Source organism: Bos indicus, chromosome 1 (assembly GCF_029378745.1).
Source record: "Bos indicus isolate NIAB-ARS_2022 breed Sahiwal x Tharparkar chromosome 1, NIAB-ARS_B.indTharparkar_mat_pri_1.0, whole genome shotgun sequence".
In the NCBI taxonomy this organism is placed as follows: Eukaryota; Metazoa; Chordata; class Mammalia; order Artiodactyla; family Bovidae; genus Bos; species Bos indicus.
The window spans coordinates 152,156,163-152,172,912 of record NC_091760.1 but is presented as its reverse complement, the minus strand read 5'-3'; the positions used below and the strand labels follow the sequence as shown (position 1 = coordinate 152,172,912).

General features: G+C 42.5%; 1 protein-coding gene across 1 annotated transcript in view; it reads left to right on the top strand.

Annotated features, from left to right (window-relative positions):
- COL6A5 (collagen type VI alpha 5 chain) overlaps positions 1 to 16,750 on the top strand; it is a 157,380-nt gene that overhangs the window by 84,228 nt on the left and 56,402 nt on the right. The window contains exons 29-35 of the mRNA XM_019964319.2: positions 2,857 to 2,919; positions 5,051 to 5,086; positions 5,207 to 5,243; positions 8,209 to 8,220; positions 10,720 to 11,207; positions 14,762 to 14,855; positions 15,399 to 16,052. Coding sequence (XP_019819878.2) covers positions 2,857 to 2,919; positions 5,051 to 5,086; positions 5,207 to 5,243; positions 8,209 to 8,220; positions 10,720 to 11,207; positions 14,762 to 14,855; positions 15,399 to 16,052 — 1,384 coding nt within the window. The remainder of the gene's footprint in view (positions 1 to 2,856; positions 2,920 to 5,050; positions 5,087 to 5,206; positions 5,244 to 8,208; positions 8,221 to 10,719; positions 11,208 to 14,761; positions 14,856 to 15,398; positions 16,053 to 16,750) is intronic.

Genomic DNA, 16,750 nt, shown 5'->3' with positions numbered 1-16,750 from the left:
CATCTGGTCCTGTCACTTCATGGCAAATAGATGGGGAAACAGTGACAGACTTTATTTTGGGGGGCTACAAACTCACTAATAAAGTAACGCTCAAAATTCTCCAAGCCAGGCTTCAGCAATACGTGAACCATGAACTTCCAGATGTTTAAGCCGGTTTTAGAAAAGGCAGAGGAACCAGAGATCAAATTGCCAACATCTGCTGGATCATCGAAAAAGCCAGAGAGTTCCAGAAAAACATCTATTTCTGCTTTATTGACTATGCCAAGGCCTTTGACTATGTGGATCACAATAAACTGTGGAAAATTCTGGAAGAGATGGGAATACCAGACCACCTGACCTGCCTCTTGAGAAACCTATATGCAAGTCAGGAAGCAACAGTTAGAACTGGACATGGAACAACAGACTGGTTCCAAATAGGAAAAGGAGTATGTCAAGACTGTATATAGCCACCCTGCTTATTTAACTTATATGCAGAGTACATTATGAGAAACGCTGGGCTGGAAGAAGCACAGGCTGAAATCAAGACTGCGGGGAGAAATATCAATAACCTCAGATATGCAGATGACACCACCCTTACGGCAGAAAGTGAAGAGGAACTAAAAAGCCTCCTGATGAAAGTGAAAGAGGAGAGTAAAAAAGTTGTTTTAAAGCTCAACATTCAGAAAACTAAGATCATGGCATCTAGTCCCATCACTTCATGGGAAATAGATGGGGAAACAGTGGAAACAGTGTCAGACTTTATTTTTGGGGGCTCCAAAATCACTGCAGATGGTGACTGCAGTCATGAAATTAAAAGACACTTACTCCTTGGAAGGAAAGTTATGACCAACCTAGATAGCATATTCAAAAGCAGAGACATTCCTTTGCCAACAAAGGTCCATCTAGTCAAGGCTATGGATTTTCCAGTAGTCATGTAGGGGTGTGAGAGTTGGACTAGAAAGCTGAGCACCGAAGAACTGATGCTTTTGAACTGTGGTGTTGGAGAAGACTCTTGAGAGTCCCCTAGACTGCAAGGAGATCCAACCAGTCCATTCTAAAGGAGATCAGTCCTGGGTGTTCTTTGAAAGGACTGATGCTAAAGCTGAAACTCCAATACTTTGGCTACCTCATGCAAAGAGTTGACTCATTGGAAAAGACCCTAATGCTGGGAGGGATTGGGGGCAGGAGGAGAAGGGGACGACAGAGGATGAGATGGTTGGATGGCATCACCGACTCGATGGACATGAGTTTGAGTGAACTCCGGGAGTTGGTGATGGACAGGGAGGCTTGGCGTGCTGGGATTCATGGGGTCACAAAGAGTTGGACATGACTGAGCGACTGAACTGAATTGAACTGAAACTCACTGCAAATGGTGACCTCAGCCATGAATTAAAAAGATGCTTATTACTTGGAAGAAAAGCCATGACCAACCTAGGCAGCATATTAAAAAGCAGAGACATTACTTTGCTGACAAACATCCGTATAGCCAAAGCTATAGTTTTTCCAGTAGTCATGTATGGATATGAGAGTTGGACCATAAAGAAAGCTGAGCGCCAAAGAATTGATGCTTTTGAACTGTGGTGTTAGAGAAGACTCTTGAGAGTCCCCTGGACTGCAAAGAGATCAAACCAGTCAATCCTATAGGAAATCAGTCCTGAATATTCATTGGAAGGACTGATGCTGAAGCTCCAATACTTTGGCCACCTGATGAGAAGAACTGACTCATTGGAAAAGGCCCCAGTGCTGGGAAAGATTGAAGGTGGGAGGAGAAGGGGACGACAGAAAATGAAATGGTTGGATGGAGTCACTGACTCAATGGACATGAGTTTGAGCAAGCTCCAGGAGTTGGTGATGGAAGGGGAAGCCTGGCGTGCTGCAATTCATGGGATCACAGAGAGTCGGACATGACTGAGTGACTGAACTGAACTGAAGGATGGCTATTTAGAATTAAAGATAAAAATTATAGAATCATCTCAATAAATGCTGAAAAAACATTTGACAAAATTCAGCATCTTTCCCGTATAAAAACTTTTAACAAATTAGGTATAAAAGGAACATACATCAACATAATAAAGGTCACATACAAAAAATCTGCAACTAACATCACACTCGATGATGGAAGGATGAAAACTTTCCTGCTAGGACCAGGTACAAGACAAAGGTGTCTGCTTTCTCCAGCCTATTCAACATAGTACTGGAAGTCCTAGCTAGAGGGATTACACAAGAAAAGGAAATAAAAGTCATTCTAATGAGAAGGGAAGAAGTAGAAGTGTCTGTTTGCAGTCATATGATCTTAAAGCTGAAACTCCAGTACTTTGGCCACCTCATGCGAAGAGTTGACTCACTGGAAAAGACTGATGCTGGGAGGGATTGAGGGCAGGAGGAGAAGGGGATGACAGAGCATGAGATGGCTGGATGGCATCACTGACTCGATGGATGTGAGTCTGAGTGAACTCCGGGAGTTGGTGATGGACAGGGAGGCCTGGTGTGCTGCCATTCATGGGGTCGCAAAGAGTCGGACACGACTGAGTGACTGAACTCACATGAACTGAACTGATCTTATAGGTAGGAAATCTTAAAGACTTCATCAAAAAGCTGTTAGAACTAATAAATTCAGTAAAGTTGCAGGATACAAAATCGGCATACAAAAATAAGTTGTATTTCTAGACACCAACAATGAACTGTTGGGGAAATTATTTCTTCTCTGAGTTCTATGAGTAAAAAGGATGACTGTTTATATTAAAAGTAAGGAACTTGCTTGACGTGAATTATTTTTGCTTTTTCTAAATTTTTTTAAGCAATTATAAGGTCTCATTAGGGCTTAGGGAGTCCCCATGGATAGAGGATGTGGAAACTCATGTATGTTTCTCCCTGCAGCTCACGGTAGGCCTGAAAGGTGAAGCGGGCTCTCCTGGAAACCAAGGCCCCCCTGGACGGAGAGTGAGTACACTCAGGAGAACTAAGTCGTGTGCGGCTTCCTAGGATGCCCGATGGAACGGGCACAGGACTCAAAGTCAGAAACAGGGTTCAAGTCCAGGTTCTGTTTCTTGCTGCCTGGGTGCCCTTGGACAGGTCCCTGGGTCTATTAGTTTCCTTCTAAGATGGTAATGACGTGTCCTGTTTGAACCATCTCCAAAGGTAGCTGCTGTGAGGATCAGATAATCAAATGTGAATGCTCTTTGTAAACTATAAAGTTTCCATACAAATACGAGCTGTGACTGTTAATTTTTACTGAAGTTTTAAAATAGGGATAGAATTGCATAAGCTTCATTAAGGTGTCCTGACAAGTTGATCAGAGTTTCCCAAGCCACTGTTGTTACCTTCCTGAACTCATGATTTAGATTCTAAAGAGATATAGAGATAAAATTGCAGCTTTCCTCTGTGATTGAATTACAAGGAATTCAGTTACCTCTAGAAGCATTCCTGAGTAGCCAGGCACATCTCTCACGGGCAAGATATCCCCATCTCTATTTAGCACCTTTTGTGTTAGTGTGATGACTTATTAACCTGTTTCTCCCCTCCTAAAGAGAACAGTCAAGTAGGAGCTAAATGTTGCCAGTGCCTGTGTTTTGGGTGTGAGGTGCAGAAAGCAGTGTGTATGGGAGAGGAGAAATTGCTTCTCTTGTTTTGTACAGTGTGACTGTTTTCTGACTACCTCGAGGGGCTCTTTAACTTGCAACTTTATAAAGAAAACAAAAACATGGATCTTTTATGGAAAACTGAGTCTGTAATAGAATGAGAATCAACTAGAGTAAAGGATACTCTGATATAACCTTTTCTTTCTTTTGCATGAAGGAACTAGTGACTATTCTTAGTCACATGGGTGAGAATCTATTTCCTGGGTCAGTCTGGACTGGTCTCCTTTCCAGATTCTGGAGCTCGCCCTGGGGGTCCCACATCTTCCTGCTCTTGTGTTTGGCCATGCTGGTCTAGACTGTGGCTTCTCTGTCTCAGGCCTGTGGCCCCTAGCTTCTCCTGAAGAAGTTGCTCCAAGTTATTCCAAGTCTTGGGACCTACTCTTTGCCATCTGGTCTTCTGTAGGATGTGGGCTGTCTAGCCTATTCATTAGTTGGAAACTGTTCCTCCTTCTATCTAAATGGCTGAGCATTCTTTTCTGCTTTCTGCTGTCACTTGTAAAGGGAAGAATGAAACTCTGCAGCTTTTAGTGAGATGCATATTTCCTGATTTGGATCAGGAAGAAAATAATCTCCCAGAGGGTAAAATCATGGATACCATCACAGTTCTGGTTAACAGTAGCAGCACACAGAGGGGTGCCTCAGCACTCAGCAGACATTTAGCTGTTCATTGGATGGATGGACGGATAGATGGACGGATGCTCAAGTTGTCGTTTAGAAAGAAGTTCTTACACTGACGTCAGTAGTTGAGCTTCTGGTGGGAGAGTCAGTGAAACGTATAGCAGTCATGAACATGTGAGAACATTTTCTGAAGCCAGCATCCTAGCTTTCACTAGCTGCCCAAAGGGATTCATATGTGCAAACACATTAAGAACTAAATGCCAAGAAGAAGGCTGATCCTCATAAAAGGAATTAAAAGAGAAAAAGAGAAAAACTCAGTGTCAAGAAAGGCGGCTGAGTGTGTTTAGGAGCCTTCCTTGACTCATCTCACGCGATTATCTGTACTCCTTCCACCCAACGCCTTTCAGGATTTACGGGCTTGGTGTGCATGCTGTCCTGTGGAGTGTCCATTTTGCTATGTAATTGCCTTTTTCACATATGGGGTGGCTGTGTGCCGCTGCCAGAAATTTAAATATACTCAGTAAATGTCTCTCCTTCATGCTATTCCTTGGGAAGCTTACTGTTTATAATTTTAAGTATTCTTACAAGAAATGCCATCTAAATGTTCTATCTGAAGTACACATATCGTTAAGAAATACTTTTGTTTCTTTCCTTCTTGTCGTCCTAGAAAAACCATTCAGTTCAGTCTAGGTAGATATTAGCTTAGTTGATCGCACACTGAAACAGAAAGGTTTACGCTCTTGGTGTGTGTGAGGAAGCAGCGATGAAGACTCCAGTTCTTCTACTAATAACTTGTTCTGTGTTTGTTTTCCTAGGGCCCTAAAGGGATGGCAGGGAAGCCCGTATATTCTGTATGTATCTCATTATTCACACACACACAAAATGCAGCCCATTCCCTGGGAAATGAATATGACCACTTGGAAGTCACTGTGCTAATATTTCTTTTTTTCTCTCTCCTTTTCCACGTACAGCAATGTGATCTAATCCAGTTCACGCGGGACCATAGTCGTGAGTATCTGTGTGTGTCTTAGGGCATCGGTGATGGGCGAGGGCACTTAGCACGAAAGCCGTGTGGGGATGCGGAATCAGTCGGCTGGAGTCGCTGGTGGAGAAGCCGTTTGTCCTTGGCAGCGGGCCTGCTCTGAGTGCCTGCTGTGGGAACAGCTCATGACAAAGGAGGAAGGAAAAGGCACAAGCCTTGGCCCAGAGGTGTACTTTCTAGAGGGAGAGAAAACACGCCTGTGAGATATGACGTGACCAGCTCAAGAGGTGTGTGACTTAGTTCACACGTATAGCAATTATGTACCAGGGCCTGGAGGGCATGATGTGAAAAGGGTGACCATGGCTGTTTGAGGTTATATATATATGCTGTTGCTGCTTGATTGCTCAGTCGTGTCCCGTGTCCGACTCTTTGTGGCCCAATGGACTGAGGCCCACCAGGCCCCTCTGTCCATGGGATTTCCCAGGTGAGAATACTCGAGTGGGTTGCCATTTCCTTCTCAAGGGGATCTCCCTGATCCAGAAATTAAACCCAAGTCTCCTGCATTGGCAGACAGATTCTTTCCCACTGAGCTACCAGGGAAGCCCCTATATGTACAAACACACACACACACACACACACACATAGAAACACACTGGAAACAAATATGAGAAGAGAAATTGGAAAAATGTAGCCATGTATTATGTTAGGATGATAGACTTTCAGGTGGTTTTTCTTTCTTTGTGTTTCCATTGTGGTTTATAATCATGCCATACAATCACAATCAGAAGAATGGAAAATCCGAGAGACTTACTGAAGGAGATTAGATAAAAATGTAGTCATTGCAGGTGTATGGCCAGGAAAGACCAACAATAGAATCAAGTTTAAACTACTATAAGACCATATGGGGAGAGGTTTGGTACCATCATGGATGAGCAGGCAGAGGAAGAATTGTGAAGAAAATAGATTGGTAGGAAGAGGTGATGAGTTTCCACAGTTCAGAGGGAAAGGAATGCTGTGAAGACCCTAAAGTGAAATGATCTACAGGCAGCTGATGAAATGGAGTCCTTGAAAGGTGAAAATCAGGGAAGAAACGCAGAAAGCTGGAGTCGCTAATGTCCTTAGAGCCGCAGGGATGGATGAGATTCCCAAGAATGTGCAACTAGAGAGACAGATACGGAAACACAAGGGATGAACCCAGGAAGTTGCCCTAGCAAAAAGAGTGGACCTAACCCCAGAAAAACAACATTGCAGAGAGTCCTGCCAAGTTTGGCCAGCTTGGGAAAAGGCAAAAAGCAGCCAATGGAGAGAACTCCAAAGTGAGGTGTTGGGTGGGGTGGGGCAGGGAACCCATGTCAAAGATGTCGCTTGAGAGCTGAAAGGCTCTCCAGCACAGTGAGGGGGTGAGAACCAGCCCGGGGCTCAGGGAGAGAACAAGAGGAGAGCCACTGTGGAGAGGAGAGTGTGTGACCTAAATCAAGGACAACCCTAGAGGCAGAGGGATGGGGAGGTGAGTGCCTGCCTTGGAGGATTTGGGCTTTGAAGGGCACTTTCCAATACTGCATGAAAGGAGTTAGGAAATTCGATGGTGGGGAGCGAGTGGGCAGGATTTGTAACCAGACCATGGAGCTACAGAATGCAGAACTGAGATGGGGGAAAAGACCTTTGGAGCTAATTCAGACGGCTTTCCTTGATGGCTGACACCCAAGGCCCCGCAGGGTTGGAATTTTGCTCCATCGGGGTTGTTCTTCAGCCTACACTGGGATGAGGGCCTGGGCCCTGGGCTAGTGGGTAGCACCTTCCCCCAGAATAAAATAAGATCTAGGAGGCTGTGGAGAATGGGGAGAGGAAGTGATGGTTGGAAAAACATAAGAGGGCTCTAGTAATTAGAGTTTTAGAAGAAGAGACAGGACTTTCAGGAAAAACTAAATATAAAACAAGAAACACACTTGAAAGATGTCAAGTAGTTTCTCCAAAATCATACAGCTTTGCCAGACTGAAACCCAGACAAAAGTGTCTGTTCCTAGAGTCTGTGCTTCTAGCGTCGCAGCTGGGCTGGAGGTTAACCAATGGGACTTCTCGATCAGAAGAAGGAGTCTATTTCAGGCCTTGAGATGCAGAGGAGCCGGTGGGCCCTGTGTGCCCTCTGCTGACCCTCAGCATCTCAGCAGATGCAGGATAAAGACAAACCAAGTGCTCATAGCATTGACATGAGGGGGTGCGGGCTGTGGGCGAGCGGGCACACAGCTGGGTTGTTGCCAGGGCTAGTAAAGTCTTTTAGTGTCTTGGCGTGATCATTCGCTTCCAGGGTGTTGAGTAAAAGAAGCATGAAAATTGTTAGGCTTGTGCTTAAAGATTTACCATTATTCCCCTCTGATTCATCTCACGCTTACCAACCAAATCACTTGGAGAAACCAGATGCTCTGGAGGAAGCCTTGGGTGTTCCTTCTGTCTGGATACGGAGATCACTCAAACACAGGAGCTGTTTTTTTTGTGTGTGTGTTTCTTTTTTTTTTTTTTAAGCAGAGACAAAATTCATTTGGAAACCCCCACAGTTCAGCAGAAAAATAGAGGTTCCCAAAGGTGTTCATCAAGAAAGACAAGAAGACCCCCTATTTTAGTCCTGCCTTGCTGAACGGCTCTCAAAGGCTGTAAAAAGAGAGACAAAACAAGTTTAGCTATCATTCCATTTGATCAGTGGCTCATCTGTTCTGTTTCTAAAACAAGTGACCAGTGATTCAAATTTCAACCAGAGTTCTGCTAATGTCTGCTGGCCAGGGCTCGCAAGGAGGAAAGGTCAGGAAGACCCATAAAATAGTAGAATTCTGTGTCCATCCTCCTCTTACTTTTAACCTTGACTTCCTGTAATTAGGAATTAGCCTCATTTGCAATAAGAGCTAAACAGAATACTAAATTTTGTTGAAATTTTGTTTTGGGGGTTATTTAATTCCAAAAATGTAATAGACTCTTTCTCTCTCTCTCTCCTTTTTATAGCTTGTTGGAAAGGTGAGTATTCTTACCATATTATGTTTCTTGCTGAACTACTTCCTGCATTCTGACAAGCCCATATACACACTACTATATATAAAACAAATTACCAGCAAAGACACTGTATAGCACAGAGAACTCTGTTCAATATTTTATAATAACCTATAAGGGAAAAGAATCTGAATATATATATATTTATATATAAGTGAATCACTTTGCTGTATGCCTGAAATTAATACATTGTAAATCAACTACATGTCAAAAAATAATAAAATAAGAGTAAAGATAAATGGGCTAAAGATTTGAAAAAGCACTTCATAAAGGAAAAAAAACCTCTCATCCCCATGAGAAAAGGGCCTTCTAACTTCTTTGCAGACACGTATCATGACTATAACTGTACATGTCATGTTTGGACCTGATTATAAAATGCTGACCACCTGGTCCCCAAGCCCTTCACAAGCTGTTCTTTCCAAGTCCTGCCACAGTTTCCAACTCATTTTCTTCACGGGGTAGGTTCTTTGCTGCTGAGCAGTTCAGGGCAAGGCCAGGTGTCTGACCTCATTCTGTTGCTCCATATGCTGCTAAGTGTGTGGACACTGGCACCTTGGTCAGGTGATGACTCCTTTCTTCCCTTTGACCTCCATTCACACCTCCACATGTCCACCACTTGTCAGCCTGACCCAGAGGATGGAGGAGGATCTTCCAGGGCCTCGACTGCAGCTGGCGTTCAGTGACCCCTCAGATGATGTTGCTCCTGAAACCAGTTAGATCAACTCCAAGACCTCCTGGTCTCCTAGAGGCCTGTTGAGATAGATTAACAGGGTCTTTGAGCTCATCCCAAAGTTTGGTGCCATTCCCTTTAATCCCCCCAAAATCTGATGTCTAAGAGCTCAATAAAACTTCATGGATTTGAATTAAGTTTATCAGCTACCATGCTGGCACTAGGAAAGGGAGAGATTAAAAATAAATGGAAATTGGTACTGCCTTCTGGGGACATCTGTGATGATGGGTCATCTATGAAGATACTTATCTACCATTTTGTTAAGCATTTTTACTGTAAGGTTAAGAAATATGTGCTACAGTCCATGAGGTTGCAAAGAGTCAGACACGACTTTGCAACTGAACAACAAGAAACAAGACATCATTTTTCTCATTTTCTTTTTCATTGTTGGGTTTCATGTTTTTAAAATTTCTTCACAGTAAAATGTCTTGATTCAAAACACATCTTGAAATCAACACTTTCTCCTCTATTTCTACAACTGAGGACAGTGGTTGGGAGATGGGATACTTTGAATTTAATGTGCTTTGGGAGTAAGCCAGATTGGGGAGAGTAAAACAGCCTGTGTACATGGAGGGTTGGCTAATTTTTAAATAATTTCTTTTTCTCTTCCTGTGTTCAGACTTTAACAAGGCCATTATTTATAATCACAGAGGAGATTCCTTGTGAAATTCCCAAAGTGCCGTTATCATAAAACCATTAGGACTGAGTTGGGGATTACAGACAGGCTCAATGCAAGTCTGCAGTGGTCCATTATGCTGCCCCTTCCTCCTGCCACCCTGGCTGTCATCCCAAAGCCCCTGAAATCCCCTTTCCCCAGAAACAGCCTCTTTGTCCTCTGAAGAGTAATCCCCAAGAAGAACACTGATCACTGTCTACCTTTCGATATCATGATCCTCCATAGACAAGGTCCTCGAAGGTAGATCTGTGTTGGTTTATCTTCACATGTATCTCACAGGGCATGTTACCCTGCATGTCACATGATGAATACTCAGGTATTTGCCACATGTATGTGAGGTCGCTCAGTCTTGTCCGACTCTTTGCAATCCCATGGACTGTAGCCTACCAGGCTCCTCCGTCCATGGGATTTTCCAGGCAATAGTACTGGAGTGGATTGCAATTTCCTTCTCCAGGGTCTCTTCCCGACCCAGGGATCAAACCCAGGTCTCCCGCATTGTAGACAGATGCTTTACTGTCTGAGCCACCAGGGAAGTCCAATTTATTTCATCCATTTGCCACATAAATGGATGAAAATCTTCCAGTTGACTTTATCATTATTAGTAGGTCATTTCTGAAGATTTTTTTTTAAGAGAATAAGCTTTCAGATTTTCTGAAAAGCCATAGTTTCCTTTAAAAATTTTCCATAGAGTAAAATTCACTCTTTTGTTCAGGTTTTACACATGCACGATTCATGTAATCATCACCACAATCAGGATACAGGATAATTCCATCAGCCCAAACACTCCTTCCAGTTTCTTTTTAAATAGAAGACAGATGGTAGATGGTGAAGTCTGAGCATTATATTGCCAGATATCACTACTCTGTATTTAGGTAACACCTTAGGCTAACAAAGCAGAATCCTTTCCCCGCTTTACACATGAATAGCTCTGATTCTAGATTTGATGGCACAGCTGCGTTTTCCCAAACCTCAGTGTTGACTGTCTTACTGGAGTAAATGGAATGGGAAAGCCTTTTGACCCAGTGAAACAACTTAACACTTCTGACTCTCATTTTTGTAGAAAAGTGTCCTGTGTATCCAACAGAGCTGGTATTTGCCCTGGACCAGTCCAACGATATCACAGAGCAGAGATTTAATGAAATGAGGGACATCATCACTTCTATCGTCAATGACCTTCACATCAGGGAAAGTAATTGCCCCGTGGGAGCCAGAGTTGTTGTGGTTTCCTACAACTCGGGCACTGGCTACCTCATCCATGGGTCTGACTACCGTAGCAAGAAACAGCTTCTTCAGCTTCTCTCCCAAATAAAATATCAAAGTTCTGGGGAAGTCCGAGACATTGGGAATGCGATGAGGTTTGTGGCTCGGAACATCTTTAAGCGGACGCCTGCAGGAGCCAATGTGCAGAGAGTTGCTGTGTTTTTTAGCAACGGACAAGCTGCGAGCAGGTCATCTGTCATCACAGCCACCATGGAGTTCAGTGCCTTGGATATCAGTCCTGCAGTCTTCGCTTTTAATGAAAAGGTTTACCTCGATGAGGCTTTTGGGGTAAGTACCTCCCTTGGCAGTGTCTTTATTTTTAGATACTGGTACTGGCAGAAAAGGAATACTGGGGAGTAGGAATCAAGTGGCCTCTTGACCCTCTGTGCAATTTTCATAGTTGTCTTTTTGCCAGAGTCCTTGAACTCCGATTTCTAGTAAATACTGAACCGAATGCGTGTTATCTCCATTTAAAAATCGAGAAAGTGAGGCCCAGATTGTTGAGTGACTTCTCCCATTTTGTATAGCTACTAAGTGGCTAAACCAAGCTTTGAATTTGAGTTTGTCTGATAGAGAGGGCTGTCAGTCTTCTGCTGATCTAGTATTTCTCAAATCTGCCATCTGTTGGCTGTGTCTCATTGAACAACTGGGCTTAATCTGTCATGGGTGAAGTTTAAGGGATTTCTGAACCCTTAATGTTGTGTAAAACTTTGATGTGTATGAACCTTTCTCCCAAGAGGAGTTCCGTCCTTTTTGGATTCACAGGTTCTCATGGGATCTGTGCTTCCCTTTTTCTCCCACCAAATTTAAGAACTTCTCCATCTACTGTTCTACTGTTATAAAATATGTTCATATTAGCCATGAAATACATGCTCCTGAAGCTGGGGGAAGCCATTATGTTGCCCAAGAGATTATAAAGATCTATTTTACACAAATACACATGTGTGGGTACATGCTAATTCGCTTTAGTTGTGTCCAACTCTTTGTGACCCTATGGACCATAGCCCATCAGGCTCCTCTGTCCATGGGATCCTCCAGGCAAGAATACTAGAGTGGGTTGCCACGTCCTTCTCCAGGGGATCTTCCTAAGCCAGGGATCAAACCCACGTCTCTCACATGTTCGGCATTGGCAGGTGGGTTCTTTGTCACCAGTGCCAACTGGAAAGCCCACAAATACATATATTTCTACTATAAAAAGGAGCACCCTCTATAACATGAAGAGATTTAATCTGCTCATAAGAAAAACACAATTTTTTTTGAAAATAGGAGCCATAGAGTCACAGTAGATCCTGACAGAAAGAATTGTAGAAAGTTAAAGTATTTTTATAAAATATGACCTCCCAATATAGATTATTTATTTATTTGTTTTCTTATGGTATGTGCCCCTCCCCCCACCCCCCCACCCCCGCACAGGAATATAGGATAGAGGGTTCATCTGCTTTGTCTATTTCTGTATCCCCAGCACATAGAATGGTACCTATTTGACATTTTATGCACTCAATGAATGTTTGTTGAATGAACAAATGAATGAAGAGCATGTGGTTGACTCCTGTGAATAAACTTACTTGATTTAACAGGGTTGCAGTTAATGTTCTGGGCTTCCCTGATAGCTCAGTTGGTAAAGAATCCTGCAATGCAGGAGACCCCAGTTCGGTTCCTAGGTCAGGAAGATCTGCTGGAAAAGGGATAGGCATTTAATGTTTGACACAGGGGAGCAGCAAGATCAATACAAAATTATACCAAAGCATCCAGTTTCATAAAAATTAGAAAGTAGAAATGCAGGAGCTACTTTCTAACTATAAGGCTGAAATGATTATAAATATTTCAAAATGCTCAGCACTTTACAGAAAAACAGAGTGGGTGGTTTTTCTTATCTGTTAACTTCTTGAGGGGGAAGAAACAAAAGCAGGAGCATGTCTGTGGATTAAGAGATCCACTCATCACCTGAGAATGATTTATTTCTTCCATATAATCAAAGTATCTGTGGTGCACTGTGCCTCATACAAACCAAATGCCCAATATACAGTCATTGAGTCACTGAATGAATAAATTGAAGTACAGTTGATTTATATATTGTGTTAATTTCTGCTGCACGGCAAAGAGATCCAGTTATACATATATAGTTAGTCTTTTCCCATTATGGCTTATCATGATATTGAAGATAGTTTCCTGTGCTATACAGTAGGCTCTTGTTGTTTATCCGTCCTATATATAATAGTTTGCATCTGCTATCCCAAACCCCCAATCCTTCCCTCCTCTGCACCCGCTCGGCAACCGCAAGTCTTTTCTCCATATCTACGTGTCCGTCTCGTTTGTACATATGTTCATTTGTGCTGTGTTTTGGATTCCACATACAAGTGATATGATATTTGTCTTTCTCTGGGTCCATCCATGTTGCCGGAAATGGCATCAGTTCATTCTTTTCTATGGCTGAGTAGTATGGAATAGACTTTTTTCTTTTGAACGTTTTGTTTTGTTTTGGGGTATAGCCGATTAACAATGTTGTAGTAGTTGCAGGTGAACAGTGGAGGGATGTATGACTGGAACAGACTTTTAGTTGGAATTTGTGATCAGGGAAATCCAGTTGACACCTGAAAGATGCACCTTTTTCTATTCATAGATAGCATAATTGGGTGGAAATAGTGGTGTGCATGCGTGCTAAGTCACTTCAGTTGTGTCTGACTCTTTGCAGCCCTATGGGCTGTAACCTGCCAGGCTCCTCTGTCCATGGAATTCTCCAGGGAAGACTACTGGACTGGGTTGCCATGCCCTCCTCCAGGGGATCTTCCTGACCTAGGGATGGAACCCACATCTCTTATGTCTGCTGCATTGGCAGGCGGGTTCTTTACCACTAGCGCCACCTGGGAAGCCCAGAAATAGTTGGAATCACTACTTAAAGAAGTGAAAGGTAACTTGTGAATGTAAAATTTCTACAGGACCCAACTCTGGAAGCTGATGTATTGCACATAATCAGCTGGTGCATACTCAGAAATGTGTAAAAATTCAGTGCAGAATTTCAGGGTTGGAGATAGGAATGAGGTTTTAATATCTAACCCAGTGAGTGAATCTTGTAGTTATCTTGTGGCAGTTTTCTTATAAAATTGAGCAGCTGATACAGTTTCTACATTGCCTGGGTTATGTTTAGGATCAGAGGAGGGATAGTTGTGTGTGTGTGTGTGTGTGAGTGTGTGTGTTTGTATGTGTGTGCGTACATGAAGATGCATCGACTAGAGCAGTGAGCAACAATGCAAGGTGATGGTGCCCAGTCAGGTGTTTTTCAAACTCTTGAAGTGGGTGTACAGTGAATTCTTGATGATGTTACCAAGTCCAAGCTTGTTCTGCTTGTTGAACAACAGGCCAGTAAATCTGGAGACAAGGTGTTGAGGCAAGTTGTAATGACTTTATTTGGAAAACTAGCAGACCAAGAAGATGGCAGACTAATGTCTCAAAATAACCTCAAAAAAGCCATCTTATTGGGGTCTGAAGGCCAGTTTCTTCTATAGGACATAGAGGGGAGATGGGAGGTGAGGAAGTAAAGTAAAAAGGCCACTAATCTTGCAAATATCTCCTGGAATGGTCAGCCTCAGGTAGGGGATGTGTTAATTTCTTCTTTCTTGGAGCCATTCACAGGCGGACAGAATCACCTGTGACTCTGAACAAAGACACTTTGGTTTAACATTCAGGCAAAGGGTCAGGGTTCCCCAAGGCCTGTGTGGACAGTATCCTTTCAGTGAACAAAAGCAATGGGAAGCAAATGTTAAAGTTAAAGAAACAGATTCTCCCCTGTAACAATGATGACTAAAGAAAACAATAAATGAGCATATATTTCTTTTTCAATGCAGTTTGACAACACAGGAACATTTCAGGTGCTTTCTGTTCCTCCAAATGGGGCATATGATCCATTAGAAAGGCTTCGGCGCTGTACACTTTGCTATGGTAAGACTAATGAAAAAGAATGGGCTGAAACACTTAAATGCCTTCTGGGTGAGTTATTAAATCTATATTTATCAAAGGTTTTTTATTGTAGATTCTATTTTAAGTTTTTCAGTCTTTCAACACCATATGTCAGGGTTTCAACCTCTGTAATGTTGGAAGTTTCCATAGAATGTAAAAATTAGTTAAAGATTATCCCAATTGATTTGGCTCTTCCTGGGGACAATTTGATAGTTTGTATCAAATGCTTCTAAAATATTAAAAATATTTTCTAAATGAGTTTGGACATGAATTATAGACTTCAAATATACATGTTACTTATACCTACTTTTAACAAAGATGTTCCCTAATTGTCTGCTAGTGGTCATAGAAATTATGAAGAAGTTGAAAATTCCTTAGTAATTTAAATGATGAGGTATTAAAATTGAAGAGGTATTAATCAGATGATTCATTTTTGATAATCAGTTCCTTATTCACTGGAAGATCTCAACCAACAGTGTCTCCTTCTGCCAACATTGAACCAATGATGAATCTCTGTGTTTTCAGATAAATGTTTTCCAAATACTTGCAAGAAAGAAATTGTCATACCTGAAAATTCATACATGGATGTCGCCTTCCTCTTAGACAATTCTAGAAATGTAGCAAGTGATGAGTTTAAGGATATGAAAGCCTTGGTGAGCTCAATGCTTGACAACTTTGAAATTGCCTCAGACCCTATGGTCTCAGACTCTGGTGATAGGATTGCCTTGTTGAGCTATTCTCCTTGGGATAGGAGAAAGAAGAATGTGGTAAAAACAGAGTTTGAGTTTACAACTTATAACAGTCAAGCTCTGATGAAAAGGTACATTGAGACTAACCTCCGACAGCTAAATGGGGAAGCCACCATTGGCCATGCCCTACTGTGGGTCGTGGAGAATCTCTTCCCAGCAACGCCGAAGCTAAGAAAATACAGGGTCATCTTTGTGGTCTCCGCTGGAGAGAATCGTGAGAGAAAGGAATTCTTGAAGAAGATGGCTCTGAGGGCCAAGTGTCAAGGCTATGTCATATTTGTGATTTCCCTGGGTTTGACATCCGAGGAGGACATGGAGGAGCTGGCCAGCCACCCGCTTGATCACCATCTGATACAGCTGGGGAGAATTCATAAACCAAATCTGGATTATGTTGTGAAGTTTTTAAAGCCGTTTGTGTACTCAGTGAGACGTAAGTCGCTATTTTTTTTTTACCTCTTTGTTTTAATAAATTAGTGTTTGTTAATAGTATTGATAACCCAAGATATCCCTGTATCTATAGCTCACCAAAATATATGAATTAGGTGGTGAAAGGGTGACAGGGATAGGACACATCTTGGTTATATACTATTTATACCTGGGTCATGAGATCTGTTTCATGATAGAATGCCTCTTAGCCAAAAATCTCAGCACTATAAAGCACAGAGTGACTTCAGATCTCCTAAACCACACTTACTCAACCTGAACAAGTTCTTGCAGCCCTTATGTGGTCTCCAGGTTGAACATTTAAATAAAAGTTTTCCCTGCTACACCTGGTTTATTTCCAATCTTGGCATACCTGGAGACCTGTGTGCAAGTGCTGCCCTCCAAAAGTCTAAGCATACAAATCACACAGGAATCTTGTCAGAATGCAGGTTCTGGTTCAGTATGTGTAGGGTGGAACCTGAGATTCTACATTTCTACAGGCTTCTCAGCAATGTCAGTGCTTCTGGTCCACAGATCATACTTAGAGCAGCAACGTTCTGGGCCAATGCACCACAAAGTGTCACCCATTGGACCAGTGTTAGTCCATAAGCTGAAGAGTAAAGGGAGAAATACACAAATTGATAGTATGCATCTAGAAACTTTCAGAGCAATTTGACATGGCCACATTATACAAGTGTAAGAATG